The sequence below is a fragment of the Neovison vison genome, chromosome 11 (assembly GCF_020171115.1).
Source record: "Neovison vison isolate M4711 chromosome 11, ASM_NN_V1, whole genome shotgun sequence".
Lineage (NCBI taxonomy): Eukaryota > Metazoa > Chordata > Mammalia > Carnivora > Mustelidae > Neogale > Neogale vison.
This window is the reverse complement of record NC_058101.1, coordinates 136,066,103-136,085,480: the sequence shown is the minus strand read 5'-3', so window position 1 is coordinate 136,085,480 and position 19,378 is coordinate 136,066,103. Positions and strand designations below refer to the sequence as shown.

Here is a 19,378-nt window from a genome sequence, read left to right as displayed (position 1 = left end):
CATACTGAATTCTAGTGTTACCAGCATTGATGAAATTTTTGGACAGTTATTTTTCTATTTTGATACTATTATTTGACAAAATGATAAATTTTATAATATTCAACTACCCTCATGGTACTGAACCAAAACAGTTTCCATTTTATAAATTATATAATTTGCTTTCATTTGATTAAATCTACATAACATCATATGTTTATATTCATAGGTAAGGCACTTGATAATTTTTTCACATGTGTTGTATAAGATACACCTACTAGACTTTTACTAGTTTAGCAAAATAAATGAAGAGAGAGAAAAAAAAATGAAGAGACTACACCTTGTTATGCAGTGCACTTGAAATACAGTTTATTATATGGGAGAAATCTGAGGTTTTAGAATTTGAAAAAACTAGCAGTAGTCGTGGCCGAGTGGTTAAGGCGATGGACTAGAATTTGAAAAAACTGTCTCAAGAAATTATCTGTAAGCAGCACCATTTTATAATAACTTCTATAAACTTATATTATATGGTTATAACTTATTCAATTTTTAGTGGTCATTAAATCACTTTTGATATTTTCAGTTTCTAGGATTCTACATTAAGAAATATTTCAAATGGAAGTATTTCTTCATGTTTTGATTTTTAGCAAAGTTAAATATATAGCCAATTATATACAGTGAAATTCCATTATCATGAATCCAAGTTAAAAAAAATTCACATTTTCAAACAGAAAAATACTAGCAAAATACACTAATTTTAAAAATAGCCTAAAGTATAAACTATAGACAGGACAAAATGAGCCTTAACAAAAGTCTGAGATGTGAGAAGAAATAATGAATAAAAATATTTGATGAATCTTCAAACAAATGCTGTTGGGAATGGAGACCCATGTTCAAGAGAATGAAGTCAGTTCTTTATATTAAGCCATATACAAAAATTAATTACACAATCAATGAAAGACCTAAATGTGAAACCCAAAACTATAAAACTAGAAGAAAGCATAGAGGGAAAGCTTCATGATATTGGAAATGGCAATGATTTCTTGAATATGGCACAAAAGCAGAGGCAAAAAAAAAAAGAGCATAAACAGTTAAGTGGTACTACATCAAACTAAAAAGCTTTTACAAAGCATATAATGAACTAAGTAAAAAGGCAGCTATAGAAAAGAAAAAATTATTTGCAAATCATATATTTCATAAAGGTGTTAATAGCCAAAATATGTAAAGAACTCCTATAATTCCCCCCCCAAAAATAAAATAATCCAACTAAAAAATGGGCAAGACACTTGAAGATACACTTCTCCAAAGATGATAAACAAATGGCCAAGAAGCATATGAAAAGATGGACAACATTACTAATTATCAGAGAAATGCAAATCAAATCCATAATGAAATATCATCTCTCCCCACATTATGATGGCAACTATCAAAAAACAAAATACTACATATTTGAGGAGATGTGGAGAATTTGGAACCCTTCTACATTGCTGATGGGATTGTAAAATGGTGCAACTACTATGGAAAACAATATGGAAGTTCTTCAAAAAATTAAAAACAGAACTACCAAATTATCCATCAATCCTACTTCAGGGTATGGATCCACAAGAATTGAAAGGACTGTCTTAAAGAGATATTTGACCAAGATGCCCTTCAACGGATGAATGGATAAGGAAGATGTGGTCCATATACACTATGGAGTATTATGCCTCCATCAGAAAGGACGAATATCCAACTTTTGTAGCAACATGGACGGGACTGGAAGAGATTATGCTGAGTGAAATCAGTCAAGCAGAGAGAGTCAATTATCATATGGTTTCACTCATTTGTGGAGCATAACCAATAGCATGGAGGACAAGGGGCGTTAGAGAGTAGTAGGGAATTTGGGTAAATTGGAAGGGGAGATGAGCCATGAGAGACTATGGACTCTGAAAAACAATCTGAGGGGTTTGAAGTGGCGGGGGGGTGGGAGGTTGGGGTACCAGGTGGTGGGTATTATAGAGGGCACAGCTTGCATGGAGCACTGGGTGTGGTGAAAAAATAATGAATACTGTTTTTCTGAAAATAAATAAATTGGGAAAAAAAAAAATAAAGTAATTAAAATTAAAAAAAAAAAAAAAAAGAGATATTTGCATACTCTTGTTCGTAGTAGCACTATTCACAATAGCCAAAAGGTGGAAGCACTCAAATGTCTATCAATGGGTAGATGGTTTAACAAATTTGTCTATACATACAATGGAATAGCATTCAACCTTAAAAAGGAAGAAAATCCTGTCACATACTAAAACATGGTTAAACCTTGAGAACATTATGCTAAATAAAATAAGCCAGTCATAATTAAACAAATGCTGTATGCTTCCACTTCTGTGAAGTATGGAAAGTAATCAAATTCATAGAAACAGAAAGTAGAAAGGTGGTTCCCAGGGTCTGAGGGGTAAGGAAAATGGACATAATGGCTACAGAGTTTCAGTTTTGCAGACTGAGAAAGCTCTGGAGATCTGCTTCACAGCAATGTGAATGTACTTAACACTATTGAATTGTACACTTAGAAATGGTTAAGACAGTACATCTTACATGTTTTTCACCATAATAAAAAATTTGGTAAATATTTACATATAGCTTAACAAATGTTAAGTGTAAAAAACCACAACAATATCTCATTTGTATAAGGAAACAAACTTGAAGAAAAATACTAAACAATAGCATATAAAATGAAGATAATGTGTATTATAATCTTTTTTTTAGAATCTCTTTATGGTTTGGGAAGCTAAGGATACCATTTAAATATGACCCCATTAAGAAGGCTGGTAGAACAGGGGTACCAAATAATAAAATATACATTTAAAACTTTCAACCCAATAGACAGAAAATAAATGAAATGAGGGAAAACAAAACCTTAAATTCAATATATAAAAAGGCAAAAAAAAGTAGGACAAAAGAAACAAAGTGGGACATACAGAATGCAAACAAGAAGTAATAATACATCAGTAATCACAATAAAGGTAATTAAACACTAAAGACAAACTAACCAACATGAATTAAATAAAAAATAAAACCAAACTATTTGCTACCTAAAAGGGACACACCTGAGACACAAGACCACAGAACAACTGAATGTCTAAAGCAAGATAAAGATATAACCAAGCTAGAATATTAATTAAAAGAATGTGTATCCTTGTTAATATCAGAAAAAAATAGAGTGCTAACCTAAATAGTGACTAGGGATAAAGAAATACAGTGTATAGTCACAGTTTATTTACCAGAAAGATGTTATATTCTAAACACAGTATGTATATAAAACATAGTATAAAAATATTTTAAGTATATTGAAATATAAATAAATATAAAATTTGTTTTTAACAAATATTTATTTTTAAAAGGAAAATGAATAAATCTACCAAATAGTAACAAATATTAACATAACTTTCTGTCGAATAAAGTAAAAAAAACAGTAATTAGAGAATATATACATTTCACAATTAAAAAGAGAACTGCCACCCATGTGCACAGAGAACTTACCACCCAGCTACTGCACAAAACACATTTCGTTTTTCTTTTGAAGATTTTATTTATTTAGAGAGAGAGAGAGTGGAGTCGGGGCAGAGGGAGAGGAAAAAGAGAGAATCCTAAGCAGGTTCCAGGCCCAGCTCAGAGCAAGACACAGAGCTCAGTCTCAAGACTCTGAGATCATGGCGTGAGCCAAAATCAAGAGTCAGACATTTAACTGCGCCACCCAGGTGCCCCATCTTTAAAGCAATGATTATTCTTTATGAAGACTGGTCAGCTCCAAGGTCATACTGCCAGCCTCAAAATATTTCAAAGACTGACATCTTACAGAGTACAGTCTCTCACAAGAACTGACTCAAGGAGAAATTAACAAGAAAAGGATGATTGGGGGGAAAAATGTATCTTTGCAAATAAGAAAATATATATTACTAAAAAGTATGTTGGTTGAGAAGAAATAATAAGAGACAATGCAGGTAATTAAAATTGAAAAATAGCAAAAACACTGTATGTCAAGCTGGTTAAATTCAGATAAAAGTGGTTTTTAGGAGGAAATTTATAGCCTTACGGGTTTGTATTAGAATTAATGAGTTAAACTGCCAACTAAGAACAACAGAATAAACCCAAATTTAAAATAAAAAGAAACTAGTAAAAACACAAGAATGAAAAAAATTAGTTGATATTGTTCACTGACCACTTAATTCAATTTATTTGCTCATCATCATACATAAAAATAAGAAAAATAATTTAAAAATATGACATGTGTTGATTTCTTCCTATTTATAACATTTTGGAAGCTACAGTTTTATTGGTAATCATACATACAAGAAAAGTGAATAAACTTTGAATACTGATGGTCTGGTCACTGCAATTGGATAGGAGGAACCAATTTTTTCCTGTATTATCTTGTTCTTATGAATGGATGTAATTTTTATTAATCTTGTTCAAAACTCTTCATATTCAATAATTTTAATTTCAAAATCATGTATAGTTTTTTATCAGCTTTTACATATCTTCAGTATCTTTTTAAGAATGATTTTCATAAAATATTCTCATTAGCTTGTTCAAAAATTCATATAGAAACTGATCAACATCTACAACTACATTACAACATAAACTTTTATTCTTAAATTAAAAATGACTATATAAAGAATTATGTATGCATTCATGTATTATTCTAAGTCAATTGTACCTTTTTATGTTTAAAAACTATACATGTTACACAAACATTTCATTCAGCTTTCACGTTGAGTATCGGAACACCCTGGACAGCTCCACACCCATGATTCTCCTAACAACATTCAATTATCAGGAATATTAAACTTTCCTTTAACTTCAAATGCATTCTCAACAAAACTCTAAGTATAATTGAATCATACCAGATGAATTAGTTGTAAGCAAAGAACAAAAACCATTTAATAAGTAGTAAAAATAAAGATTAATATCAATATAATCTTGTTCTGGAAAAACTTTTAAGTTTAGCATTCAAGACAGAATTCAAAAGTTAATGGAGTCATTCATTTTCTTTCTTAATAATAAACACTTTAACCAAGAAACCAAATATGCTGAAGGGAATTTTCTTCTTTTTTAATCCTTACTATGTTTAATTACATTTTCTTGCCTTAATCTGCCATGATTTCCACCAAAAAGAAAGTGGTGTGGTAGAAAGAAATACTTACAGAATTTTCCCAAGAATAATATTTGTCATAATTTTTGTTGATCTGCTTTTGAAGATTAAGAAGGTACCTATTCTTAGTTTGTTCAGGGTTTGTTGTTGTTAAATCTGTGATAGATATTTTTTTCTTGATTTAATTGAAATGCACATTTAATGGTATTTGTGTCTACATATGTGCATGCAAAGCTTTGGTTTGGTTTGAGGATTTTACTTCCATATTCAAGTTTTAGCTTGGATTATACTTTTCCTTTGTTATACTTCCCTTGTCAGGAATGCTATCAAGGTTTTGCTAGCCATATAAATAGGAAAGTGGATCTTCTTTTATATTCCTTGGAAGAGTTTATATAGGATTATACTTAGTCCTTATTTGAATGTTGGCTAGAACTCACTAATTAAGCCATGTGAGCTTGGATTTTCATTGCTGAAAAATATCTAATAATTCAATTAAACAGTAGTTCGTTTTCTTTAGTTGTTATAGGAGTAACCAAGTTTTTTTTTTCTTCTCAAGTAAGAACTCAGTAATATTTTGTAAGAGTTTTCCCATTTCATCTACATTTTTTAGTTACTGGTATAATGTTGACAATATTCTTTTATTCTCATTTTTGTGTCTAGTGCATCTTGGTTATAATAACCTTTTCATTCTAGTGATAGATAATTATGCTTTTCCTGTTATTCTTTTTCTTTCTCGATCTGTTTATATCCATTATCTTATATTTCTAAGTTTTTTCAAAGTACCAACTTTGTTCATACTTTGTACCATGTTATTTTGATCTCCTTAACTTATCTATTATTTCTTACTTCCTCTATTACGTACCTTTACATTTATTTTACTATACTTTTAATAGCCATTCAATAAGAATGTCTAACCCATTAGTTTAGGGCATTTTTTTAGTTGCTAATGTGAGTATTTAAGTTCTGAATTTCCTTCCAAGTATTGCTTTCATTGCATCTTACAGACTTGCTATTCAGTATTTCTTTATATTATAGCTGAAAATTATTTCTAATATTCCCTATAATTGCTTCTTAGCTAAACTGGATATTTTATGTATATTTCTTAACTGGAATATGTGGGATTTTTCTGGTTATCTATGTGACACTTATTTTAACTTAATTCCATTGTGCCTGAGAACATTATTTCAATCTTTTTAGAGCATTTATTATTTCTTTTTAAATCACATTTTTCAAAAAAATTTCCAGAGTTTGAGCAATTTTCATTATAACTTTTCTGAGTTTTTTTAGTCTCATATTTGAAAAAATCAAATAAGAATAAGAAATAAAGCAAATTAAAAATAAACCTTTATATATTTAACACTTTATATAACACTAAATGAGAACTCTCGATGATATAAACTACCTTCTCCCCTGGGGTCACTGAAACTCTCCAGATGCAGTGTGTATAAGAAGGGTAGCCATTTGGAAATCCTGGAGAGGAAAGGTTGCCATTGGATTCTTGTAGGGTTTCTCCACATGCTAAAGGAAAAAAAAAAAAATACATGTATTTGCTATTTTAAAGAGGTGAGTTAACCAAATTTCCTTAAAAAGAGAATATCATTCTTTAATTTTTATGAAAGACATGGACATCATAAAGCCCTGAGTCTTTTGGTGTTAGATGAAAATATGTATTTCTGTTCTAGAAAAGACTTTTCCAAGTAAATTCATCTTATGTTTCTATTACTAGGATTTTTGCATACTTAATGGTATCATTAGGGCCAACCATAAAACAAAATTATAAGATAAATAATCTGGCATTCATAAAGTTCTTCCTCATGGAGAATTTCCTCATTCATTCCCAAAAAATTAGTAGGTCACCCATACTCATATTCAGGCCAGTGGGTATCTGGTTCATGTGGCTAGGGAATCATATGAAACAAAATTAATATTTTTCAGTGTAAAGTGAAGCTAAGTTTCATAGCGAATACCACACCAAAGTTGAAAAACAGAAATATTAAATAATAACCAGAATATAATCAATAAAGGTGATACCAAAATGCCATACACAATGAAAACTTTTCTCAAAATAACCTGAAAAAATTAAAAGATTAAAACCTTAAAGGAAGATTAAAATTTTCCAAGAAGATGTGGACATTGATTTACTCTCTCATTTCTGTTGATCTAAGTAGAAGTTACTGGAAAAACAATTGTGTTTTTCTCTTACTAAGGCTGTCTAATATCTTAGAAGTAATTATCAGTCATCTAAAATAGCAAATTATCAGCTACACAGTCTCAAGATCTGTGTGTTTGATATCTCTAGGGCCATTTCAACAAAGCCATAGACAGAGCGTAATTAGCTTATTGGTTTAGCCAAGGTTATTGGTCAGAACCATTCTATAATGGGTTTTCCTGTTGTTTTTGTAAGACATAGCATGTGCCCTATGAACATAGGTTGGTTTAAGTGTCCTGAATTCAAGAATGATTCTTCCACTGCAAACTGTCATCTTTATAACCTTCACTTAATAAGAGTTCTTTCCCCCTGAAGGAGACTGAAATCCGATTGAGATATTACCATATTACAGAGTCATAGCTATCAGTAGGTGAATTCTTGTCTCATCAAATCCTCCATAAATAAAAATGGTTTTACATGTCTTAAGTTAAATGAAGAAAGAAAGATGATGATTTTGAAAATAAAATTGAGTTGTAAAAAGTCTGATATGATATAAATATTTATTTGAAAACACAGATATTAAGTTTGCACAACAAAACACATTTCAAGTAGAAATAGCAGTGTTTATTCTGATGAATAGGGAGATAAAAGCAACTTTAGAACAAAATGAAAATGCTCAAGGTCAAAAATTCAGAATTCAGCATTTCCCATGAATCATCTAAGGGCTCTTGATAAATGTAACATTGCAAAAACCCTTAGAAAAATAAAAATGTATTAAGACTTTATTAATGCAAACAATATTCTTCTGAGTAGGATCAGTTAGGATGCTATATAATCATTTGGGAGTTGAGTGTTTCAGTGAAAAATACTGTAATTTATAGCAGTCAAAAAATAAATTATTTAATGATTGAAAAGTACACTAAGCCGCAAAGAATATAGGTACTGGATTTACTAAAGTGGAATTAAAGCAATTAAATATGTTTAATCCACAGATGTATATAAACAATACTGTCCTGATAAAGATAAAACTCTATAAAATGAAAAATAAATAGAATCAGCATATAACTCAAATATTAAGTAAATCTATTATATAGCATTTGTTTACAATGCTTATAATCATTTCTGCATTTACCTCAGTAAATGTGGCTGTCCCAGGCTACCTGATCCCTACTACAAAAGATATTTCAGCACTTTTCCCAGCCATAGGTTGTCAATGCTCAGATATACAAAGCAAAGTTTAATATTAAAGGAACTAAAGAAAAATCAGCAAGAAAAAAGTAGCACTACAAAGTTAAAATTCATAGGCTGTTCATTTACTCAGCGAAGTCTGTGGATGAGAAAACACAAGTTTTAATCATGGCATTACCACCTACTAATTATGTCATACAAGTAAATCTCAAAAGCTTCAGCTTCAGTTTGCTCTTGTTAAATGCCCTTCTTATTAACATATACTTAATAAAGTTGCTTTGTGGGAATCAAATGTTATTATGCCCTGAATCTTCTTTTTAACCCTTAGATACCTTTTCCACAGGTAGGAAAATTGTGGTCTAAAGTGTTTGAATACATCTTTGAACTACAAAACTTAGTCATATTTAGGAGGAAAAAAACTATAAAGAATTATACAGTAGCTACTTATTATCACTGCCCTAATAAGAATTACTCTAAAAGTAAATATAAGTCAGAAGTTAAACTTCTATCTCTGTAGGCAGGTGACACCATCTTAAATGTATAAAATTATAAATGTTCCACACATACACATAAAACTGTTAGAACAAATAAACAAATTCAGCAAAGTTGCAGGATATAAAATCAACAGCAAAAAATCAGTTGCATTTCTATACACCAGCAACAAACAATTTCAAAAGGAAGTTAAGAAAACAATCCTGTTTGTACTATCATCAAAAAAGAATAAAATACTTGGCAATAAATTAACCAATGAGGCAAAAGACTTGTATACTGAAAATGGCAAAACATTGCTGAAAGAAATTAAAAATAACACAAACCAATGGAATGATGGACTGTGTTCATGATTGGAAGACTTAATATTGTTAAAATACCTATATTACCCAAAGCAATCCACAGATTCAAAACAATTCAAAATCTCAGTGGCATTTCTTGCAGAAAGAAAAAAACCCCTGAAATTCACATAAAACCACAAACCAACAATAGCCAAACATTCGTTGGGGGAAAAAAAGAAAAAGAAGCTGGTTCCCAATTTTGATTTCAAAACATATCACAAAGCTACAATATTCAAAATAGTATGATACCAGCTTATGACAAACATATAGACCAAGAGAAGAAAAGAGAGAGCCCAAAAACAAATCCATGTATGGTCAAGTTATCTTCAACAAGAGTGCCAAGACTACTCACTGGGGAAAGCATAGTCTCTCCAGAAAACGGTGCTGGAGAAACTAGAAATATGCATAAAGAAGAATGAATTTGGACCCTTATTTTATATCAGACACAAAAATCAACATAAGATGAATTAAAGACTTAAGTGTACATCCCAAAACTTTAAAAATCCTAGAAGAGATTTTGTGACAAGAGTCCTGGAAATGATTTTTTGGATATGACACCAAAAGCATAGGAAATAAAAGCAAAAATGGACAGGTGGCACTACATCAGCTAAAAAAGCTTCTCTACACCAAAGGAAACAATCAACAGAGTGAAAGGAAACCTTCTGAATGGAGAAAATATTTATAAACCATATATCTCATGAGGGGTTAGTATTCAGAATATATTAGGTGCTCCCATGAATCAATAGCAAAAAGCAAAATAACCCAATTTAAAAATGGGCAAAGGGGCACCTGGGTGGCTCAGTGGGTTAAAGCTGCCGCCTTTGGCTCAGGTCTTGATCCCAGGGTCCTGGGATCGAGCCCCGCATTGGGCTCTCTGCTCAGCATGGAGCCTGCTTCCTCCTCTCTCTCTGCCTGCCTCGCTGCCTACTGGTGATCTCTCTCTGTGTGTCAAATAAATAAAATCTTTTAAAAAATAAAAATAAATAAAAATAAAAATGGGAAAAGAGTATTGGATGTGGTGCATAAACAATGAATCTTGGAACACTGAAAAAAATAAGTAAAATATGAAGCAGTTTGATTAATTAATTAATTAATTAAAATGAAAATGGGCAAAGAAGACACACAAAGAGCTGTCTGAAAAGAACATGAAAAAAAAATGAAAAAAAAAATGTTCTACATCACTAGTCATCAGGGAAATGCCAATCAAAGCCACAATGAGATATCACTTCACACCTGTTAGGATGGCACTTATCAACAAAGAAACAAAAAAACAGAAAATAAGAAATGTTGGCAAAGAAATAGAAATAGCAGCCTTTGTGCTTTGTTGGTAAGAACATAAAATGGTGCAGCCACTATGGAAAACAGTGTAGGATTTCCTCAAAAATTATAAATATAATTCCCGAATGATCCAACAGTCCCCTCATTTCTGGGTATTTATTCAAAAGAATTGAAGACAGGATCTGGAAGCGATATTTGCACTCTCATTTCCATTGCAGCATTATTCATATTAGACAAGAGACAGAAACATCCCAAACATCCATCAGTGGATGAAGAGATAAACTGTGGTAATACATAAAATAGAATATTATTTGGCCTTAAAACTAGAAGGAAAACTGGCATATGTTACAATCCAAATAAACTCAGAGGACATGATACTGAGTGAGATAAGCCAGTTACAGAAAGACAAATACTGCATGATTCCACTTACATGAGGTTTCTAATGTACTCAAACTCATAGATGTATAAAGTGGAATGCTGACTACCAGGGGCTAGGGGGAGAAAGAAATGAAGAGCTGCCATTCAGTGAGTATAGAGTTTTAGTCAAAACTCTAAACTGCAAGACCAAGAAGTTCTATTTGTTTTTATTAAAGATTTTAATTTTTATTTTTCAGAGAAAGAGAGAGAGAGACAGAGACAGAGACAGAGACAGAGGCAGACAGAGGGAAAAGCAGGCTTCCTGCTGAGCAAGGAGCCCGATGTGGAACTCAGTCCCAGGACCCCAGGATCAGGACCTGAGCCAAAGGCAGCCGCTTCACTGACTGAGCCAGCCAGGTTGTCCCAAGACGAAGACGTTCTAGAGATCTGCTGTACCCAGATGTGCACAGAGTTAATGGTACTGTACCATGCACTTAGAGATTTGCTAATAGGGTAGATGTCTTATTATGTGATTTTTTTGCCAAAATAAGAAATAACAATAATAAAGTGGTTAAATTTCTAAGTCCTTTATCATACAATCGATCTCACTTCTGAAACAAGTAATTCACATATACCTTCATTCCTCCAGAGTAGAAAATTGGGTTTGAATTATATAAATGCTACTTGGATTGTGTCTTGTTAAGCAATTATTACAAATTCTGAACCTTCTAATAACATTGAGTTTACAGCTGCCTGCATGTCCATCTACAGCTACTTTCCTCACCAAATGTCTGTAATATCCACCCAACACCAAAGACTGAGAACTTTCCTTTCTCCATATTCTATAGGAGAACATTTATAATTTTATTAAGGCTAAGGAAAACACAGATAGAGATGAACAATAATTTCTATTTCATAAATCTGTTCACAAAGGATCTTGACAAATTCTAGATTAGGGGAAGAAATACAACTGTATCTAATCAACTTAATACTAACCTAATTAACCTATATTTAAATCCCTTAAACTTTTAAATATAATAAGCAAAATATAGGTTTATAATTATTTTTAAAACTATGAAATAAAAAGTTAAATGATTTTAAGATAAGGAAATGTTAAAAAGAACCCTAAATCATCTGAGAGATAATGAGATTAATTACTGAAATATTTTAAAATACATTTCAATAGTAACTGCCTAGCCAAGTCTGAATCATCCTTTAAAATGAAACATAAACATCAACTCCAAGGAGCCTTCCTCCTGCAGCATGCAGCCCAAGGTAGGCATCTCTATTCTAGAAGTTCTCTAGCATCCTTTAAGGATGAAATTTACTTCCTAACCAAATGATGTTGTCTGCATGATGCCCCAGAGGCTCAGATACTCATGTGTGTAGTCTGTGCTTCCTTTTCTGGGGCTATAACATCTGAAATGGTGCCTTTCATGTGTTAACAGTGACTCATTCATTCACACAGAAACAACTATTTATTGAGCACTTAATTTACACCAGATTCAGAAAACCATGAAGGAAAACTCAACTCCAATCCCACAGAAGCTTCTACACTCCAGTGTGGGAAATGCCAAATTACTAATGATTATAGTAGTAAGACACAAAGACCAGGATCCAACGAAACATTTGCCATGTGGAGTCCTGGGAGACAAGGAAGTCTTTAAGTAGGAGCCAAATCCTAAATACGGCTAGAATTGAACTGGGAGGCAGTTAGGAGCATTCTGACTGGAGGAAGAGGAAGGAGGCAAGCATATCATGATGACTAGAGCTAAATGAATTGGAGGTGAGCTCTAGACTGCAGGGGTAATACCTAGAGAAAAGACTCAGGGAAGAGACAAGAAAAATATTTTGAAATGACCTAATGGAAAGGAGATTAGCCTTTATCCTAAAAATAAGCAAAATGAACTTTGCATATTCAAAAGCCACTTAACAGCAGCATGCCCAGAGAACTAAAGAGATATAAGAATATGGACAAGAGGTGAATAGGCGGCATTTCAACAATTCAGACAAAAGATGAGGCTCCCAGGACCAGGAGATTCACTGTAGGAAAGCAAGATTCCAAGAAGGCAGTAGGACTGATAAGCTGGAGAAAATGATGGAGGAATGAGGTGAGAATGTCCTCCAGAGTTCTGGCTTGGGCTGCCAGATGATCTATGTCTGGTACCATCCACTGAACTAGGGAAAGTTTACAGGGAGATGAATAAAGGAGACCATGAATAATTGAGGAGGAAATGGCAAAATTACTATTTTTTGCATGTGGGCAGTATTTTAGCCAAGAATTGCATGTGTAAAAGCACATGTAGAAAGTATATTCTGTCAGGAATCTCAAAAAATTATCAGGAACCAAGAGATTAATGCTGTAGGTAACTAATAAGAACCTTATTTCAATTGTAAAAGTGAAGTTAATGAAAAAAGTGTTTAAAGGAACGTAAAGTTTCTAGTATTCAGACCCCATGCACACTGAAACTGGCCTTCCATCCCTAAAGTGTCCACTCAAATGTGCATCCATGTACATCCATGGGCCACACACGTACTATATGTGTAGTAACACTGAAAACTTTTAAATTTGTGAACATAGACTGTACATGTGTTCATGTGTGAATACACATGCACTTTTATGTAATAAGGAAAACTCCAATCCTCAGAAGCCCTTTTATTTTTAGATATTTTATTTTGTATTTGCTCTAATTTTATTATGTTTCTTGATATATTTACTGGGGAAAATTTACTGGAGAATATTAGGATTGATCGTTGATGAAGTACTAAGTAAGCAAAAAGTCCATGGGACTACAGAAAAACCAGTTTAAGAGAAAATGCAAATATAGACCAGTGACTATAATAGGGGAAGAGTTAAACTAAGCAGTTTAGAAATCAGAAAGGAAAGTAAATCCTAAAATTAGATCAAATAGAAAAAAAATACATTTAAAAAATGAAAGTCACAAGAAAAACAGGGCCTCCTAAGAGAGAACACTATTACACACTACTAATGTGTACTATTGAAGAAAAAAATATCCACTATGAAGAGAAAAATATCCACTTCAACTCAGACATTCTGAAAAAGATCTCCTAAACAGTGTGGAGATTCCTTAAGAAATTAAAAATAGAACTTCCCTAACACCCTGCAATTGCACTACTGGGTATTTACCCCAAAGATACAGATGTAATGAAAAGAAGAGCCATCTGTACCCCAGTGTTCATAGCAGCAATGGCCACAGTCACCAAACTGTGGAAAGAATCAAGATGCCCTTCAACTGACGAATGGATAAGGAAGATGTTATGCCTCCATCAGAAAGGACGAATACCCAACTTTTGTAGCAACATGGACGGGACTGGAAGAGATTATGCTGAATGAAATAAGTCAAGCAGAGAGAGTCAATTATCATATGGTTTCACTTATTTGCAGAGCATAAGAAATAAATGGAGGACATGGGGAAAAGGAGAGGAGAAAAGAGTTGAGGGAAATTGGAGGGGGAGATGAACCATGAGAGACTATGGACTCTGAAAAATAATCTGAGGGTTTTGAAGGGGTGGGGGGTGGGAAGTTGGCTGAGGCTGGTGGTGGGTATTAAGGAAGGCACGTTTTGCATGGAGCAGTGAGTGTGGTGCATAAGCAATGAATTCTGGTACACTGAAAAGAAATTTTAAAAAAAAGCAAACTGCTTTTTTTTACCTTTTTTTTTTTTTTTTTTTATGCCTTTACTGACATAAAAGGACGATGGAGACCTGGAGACCGTAATGATGACCTGTTCTCCATCTTTGCTTGGGGGAGAATCCTGACAGTATGTAGGATGCAAGAGATTATAATGGCAGACAGGTAAAGCAGCATTAGTGGGTATCCTTTTAGATGACTTAATGCTAGAAAAACCTGAAAGCTGTGGGAAGGACACAGGACTGGCTTTCAAGGCAGCACTGTCCAGAAATCTATTCAATCCCAGGGCTGGGCAGCTCTCCCTTTTTTTCCCTTCCTTCTTTCTGGGATGTGGTCTGGCAATGAATAATGGGGTTTTAGTCAGAAGAGTGCCAGGACTGTAAAGGATCATATTCTTTCTTTATATTAACAGTGCATAAGGAGATCTCTCTTGACTGATCCTAAAAGAACAAGAAATGGCAATGAAAATAATTCTAAACTAAAAGAAACATTTTCATGCCATCACCTTAAAAACAAATTTATTCCTACATGGAGTTTTTCATGATGAGTATGCACCAACTATACAATGAGTAATTCAGATTTCCCATACAAATTTAATTTATATATTTGGCATATAAAATAGGTAACTATAATAATGGATTACAAGATGTTTGCCAGCCAGAAAATATCATAAAAATTAGCAGTTTATATTGTTTCAAGGGAATTAAAAATGCATGCATTTTAATGCTGCTCATCTTCTGATAGATAAAAACAATTTCCTATATTATTAATGGAAACAATATCTGCAGTCTGCCTATTACTAGCCTATTAGAATCCTGCCCTTTTGGACTCAGGGCCCCACTTATCATAGACCATAAAAGCTACAACCTTAAATATTTAAGTGTGAACCAGGTCGCTATTCCTTTCAAGATTAAACACGTAAGGAATACCTCTATAAAATGCAGATCCAAAACAGCTTGGAGAGTAAACTGAGAAGAAATAAAGAATTGGAGTGATATAGCCGAATACCTCTGATTGGTCCTATTCATTAGCAATTTCTAACAAAAGAAAACAATAAGGCAAACTCCAAGGGACTATGCAATTTTACAACTCTCCTTTCAGTATTAAAACCAAGACACAACCAGATTTCATTTTATAAACCCCTACACTCTTCCTAGATGATTCTCAAATAAGTCATACTATTCACACTTCCATGTACCTTTATCAGTCTTTCACATCATTCCATTAATGTTCTTGGAGCTACTGGTAAACCTACTGCATTAGTGTAACTTAAGTTTATTTGTCCTATATTTCTACCAATATCATTAATGCTCCTCACTGTAAAGAAATGAAGAATGTTAAATTCATAACCATATACAGGGCTCAAGGCTCAAAGCTAATGACTTCACACACACACACACACACACACACACAATGGTTCAGAGGGAGAGAGAAGGAAACAAAGAGCAAAAGATGGAAAAAAGAAAGAAAGGGAGGGACCTGCTTGGTGGGCATTAAAATGTCCAAGATAGAAAAAACAAACCATTCTTAAAGATTTAGTGAACGAAAACTTTAGATATTTTTATTTTTTTAAATACAAATTTATATGTCTTAGCTCTTTCTTACTTCATCATGAAAGTAAATAAGCAACTTTCTTATACTGCTTTAAAACACAAGGTACCTTTTACATTGATGATGGTACTTTCATAAATATGGTTTTACTGTATTAACAAACCAATGTATATATATATATATATATATATAGTATATATATATATATACCAATGTATATAGTATATATTATATATTATACTGTTTCAAGTAAGAAAGCAGTCTGTTTATCTATTTATATAAATAACGCCTCAAGTGAAAACTTATATGTATTTTCCCATTAGTAACTTAAATATTTAAGAGTTATAGACTGAAAATTACAGTTTCATAAGTTTGATTACTTTTCTGATTCCTACTGACTGATCTTCTTATAATTCAGTGTTAGAAATGCATGTCCAGTGTGTTTTTAAATGAGATATAAATATATATGTATGTATCTACCTATCTATCTATATATATATATACACATACACACACATGTACTGAGAGAGACAGACAAAATGGCTTTCTATGTGAATTATTTACTCAGTTGCTATTAATCATACAATCCTCCACCAAATCTTCTTTCAAAGTTAAAAAGCATACTATATTCAGTACTGCCAGAAATTAGCCAAGAATCACTCAATTCTTTTGTCATAGCTGTGCCATTTATTTATAAATACATCTTTCCTGTGGAAATTTAGATTTAAAAAAAATAAATACTACACATACATGGGTAATTTACAAACATATGTGAACAAAAATTTGGGGGAAATCTGTGCTAACCAAAGTAAAACATATTTTTTGATATGTGTTATTTCAAGGAATTTTGACTATGTAGGAGGTGTACAGAATATGCACCATTTCCAATTTGAGAGCAGACTCTTTTTTTTCTTTTTTGGACCAGTATGTCACTGGTGTTCCCTTGGAACAGTCTTACTAAGAACTTCCTTTAATCTCTTTTTCATAACTTTAGCCAGTAGCAAAACATATGGTAACTCACTATCAACACTGTTAGAACTCCTTTTTTGCACCAATGTTATACATTCCAACTAATAAAATTTTAAATTATATATCATTAATGGTGGCACTTACAAGAAAAAGATGATTTCACTCCTCAATTCTGAAGTTAAAATAAAGGATATTCTTTTTATTTTGGCAAGGAAACTGAACATTTGACTATGAAATCCTGCAACTATTTAATAACAACTATCAGACAATCATGCTTTTTGCTCTTTTACTTGTTAAAAGAAAAAAAAAATGCTAACGCTGTTTAAAAAAAATACTATCCCTGCTTAAATTTGATTTCTAGCAATTTGTTTTTAATTATATCAATGAGTGTTCCTGAGTTCTCTCATTTCGTTTTATGATTACTGACTTTGAACCGAATACGTCACTTGCCAGCACAAGTAAACAGTTCAGTGAATTGTGGCTTATTCATCTGGAAGAACACAATCTGGCACAATTATGGTTCTGTTTTTGTATGGTGAAATACCTGGACATCTATACAGCTTTCTTGCCTGTGCAATATCTCCTTTGCTTAAACGGGTTCGCTGACCAATTGCAGGACGTATGCCATTATCATCACGAGAGGGGAGAATAGTATCCAGAAACATCCCCCTGAAAAAAATCAGAAGCAAGCCACACATAAGTCACCAAATTAAGTCACATACATTCCTTACAAGTATAAGATTGTTTTTTTTTTTCAGACTCACATCAGTTAAAGGGAAAATACATCAGTGTTGAACTTCAAATAGTGTGCCAGACTTTCAAAACATGTTTATCAAAGTAGAAAAAAAAATAATTGGGGTTAAATTCTATATCTAGCATAAAGGCAATGATGAAATTCACTTTTAGTTAGCAATCATTTTAAAAATCTAGAATTCTCTATAGTCCCTTATTCATGGCTTTTGTTTTAGGCCCTTAAACAAATCTAACAACCCCTTGGATTACTAAATTGTAAAACAATTTTCCTCATAGAAGCCTATTTTTTAAGGGCAACCTACAATACATATTTTTGAGGTTACGAAAATATTAAAAGTCAAACAAAATGTATGTTATTTTTTAGTTTAATTGTTAATTTAACCTATATATTCTTAGAAGTTCAAGTATTACAGTATGTTAAAAGAACAGGAAAAAAAGAGTATAAATTTTAGAAAGAACAGTTTAAAGCAAAACAGTTTTTTTGACACACACACACAGAGAATAAAATTTTCACAGTAAAATTAAGAAGAAGAAAAAAAAAAATTATCAATGGCAAAGTCCTGATAATGCTAAGCTGGAGAAACCAAGTTGTGAGATACCTAAGGTTGTGATCATCTTTCTTAATCTTCAAAACTAGAAATTGTGAATGTAATGCATTAAAGATATAGTCTTAATTTTTCAATGAATATCAACATTTATAACTGTAAAGGAAGAACTGAGCTTAAAAGTTAAAAGGACTGGGAAACTATTCCAGTGGAAAGAAAGATAAGGATTTCAAAAAAAAAAAAAAAAGAAGAAGAAGAAGAAGAAGAAGAAGCTTTCTGTAAAAGTATTTGGAATTAAGGGGAACCCTCTTACACTGTTGGTGGGAATGCAAGTTGGTGCAGCCTCTTTGGAGAACAGTGTGGAGATTCCTCAAGAAATTAAAAATAGAACTTCCCTATGACTCTGCCATTGCACTACTGGGTATTTACCCCAAAGATACAGATGTAGTGAAAAGAAGGGCCATCTGTATCCCAATGTTTATAGCAGCAATGGTCACGGTCACCAAACTGTGGAAAGAACCAAGATGCCCTTTAATAGACGAATGGATAAGGAAGATGTGGTCCATATACAGTAAGGAGTATTATGCCTACATGAGAAAGGACGAATACCCAACTTTTGTAGCAACATGGACGGGACTGGAAGAGATTATGCTGAGTAAAATAAGTCAAGCAGAGAGAGTCAATTATCATATGGTTTCACTTATTTGTGGAGCATAAAAAATAGCATGGAGGACATGGGGAGTTAGAGAGGAGAAGGGAGTTGGGGAAAATTGGAAGGGGAGGTGAACCATGAGAGACTATGGATTCTGAAAAACAATCTGAGGGTTTTGAAGGGGTGGGGGGTGGGAGGTCGGGATACCAGGTGGTGGGTATTATAGAGGGCAGGGATTGCATGGAGCACTGGGTGTGGTGCAAAAATAATGAATACTGTTATGCTGAAAATAAATAAAAAAGAAATTTTAAAAAAAGAAATAAAATTTTAAAAAATCTTTTAAACTAGGA

At 32.7% G+C, this 19,378-nt stretch overlaps 1 protein-coding gene across 1 annotated transcript in view; it reads right to left on the bottom strand.

Annotated features, from left to right (window-relative positions):
• Positions 1-19,378, bottom strand: part of TLL1 (tolloid like 1) — a 224,753-nt gene that overhangs the window by 83,368 nt on the left and 122,007 nt on the right. Inside the window, exons 8-9 of the mRNA XM_044224805.1 lie at positions 17,623-17,747; positions 6,507-6,622 (exon numbers count right to left, since the gene is read on the bottom strand). Coding sequence (XP_044080740.1) covers positions 6,507-6,622; positions 17,623-17,747 — 241 coding nt within the window. The remainder of the gene's footprint in view (positions 1-6,506; positions 6,623-17,622; positions 17,748-19,378) is intronic.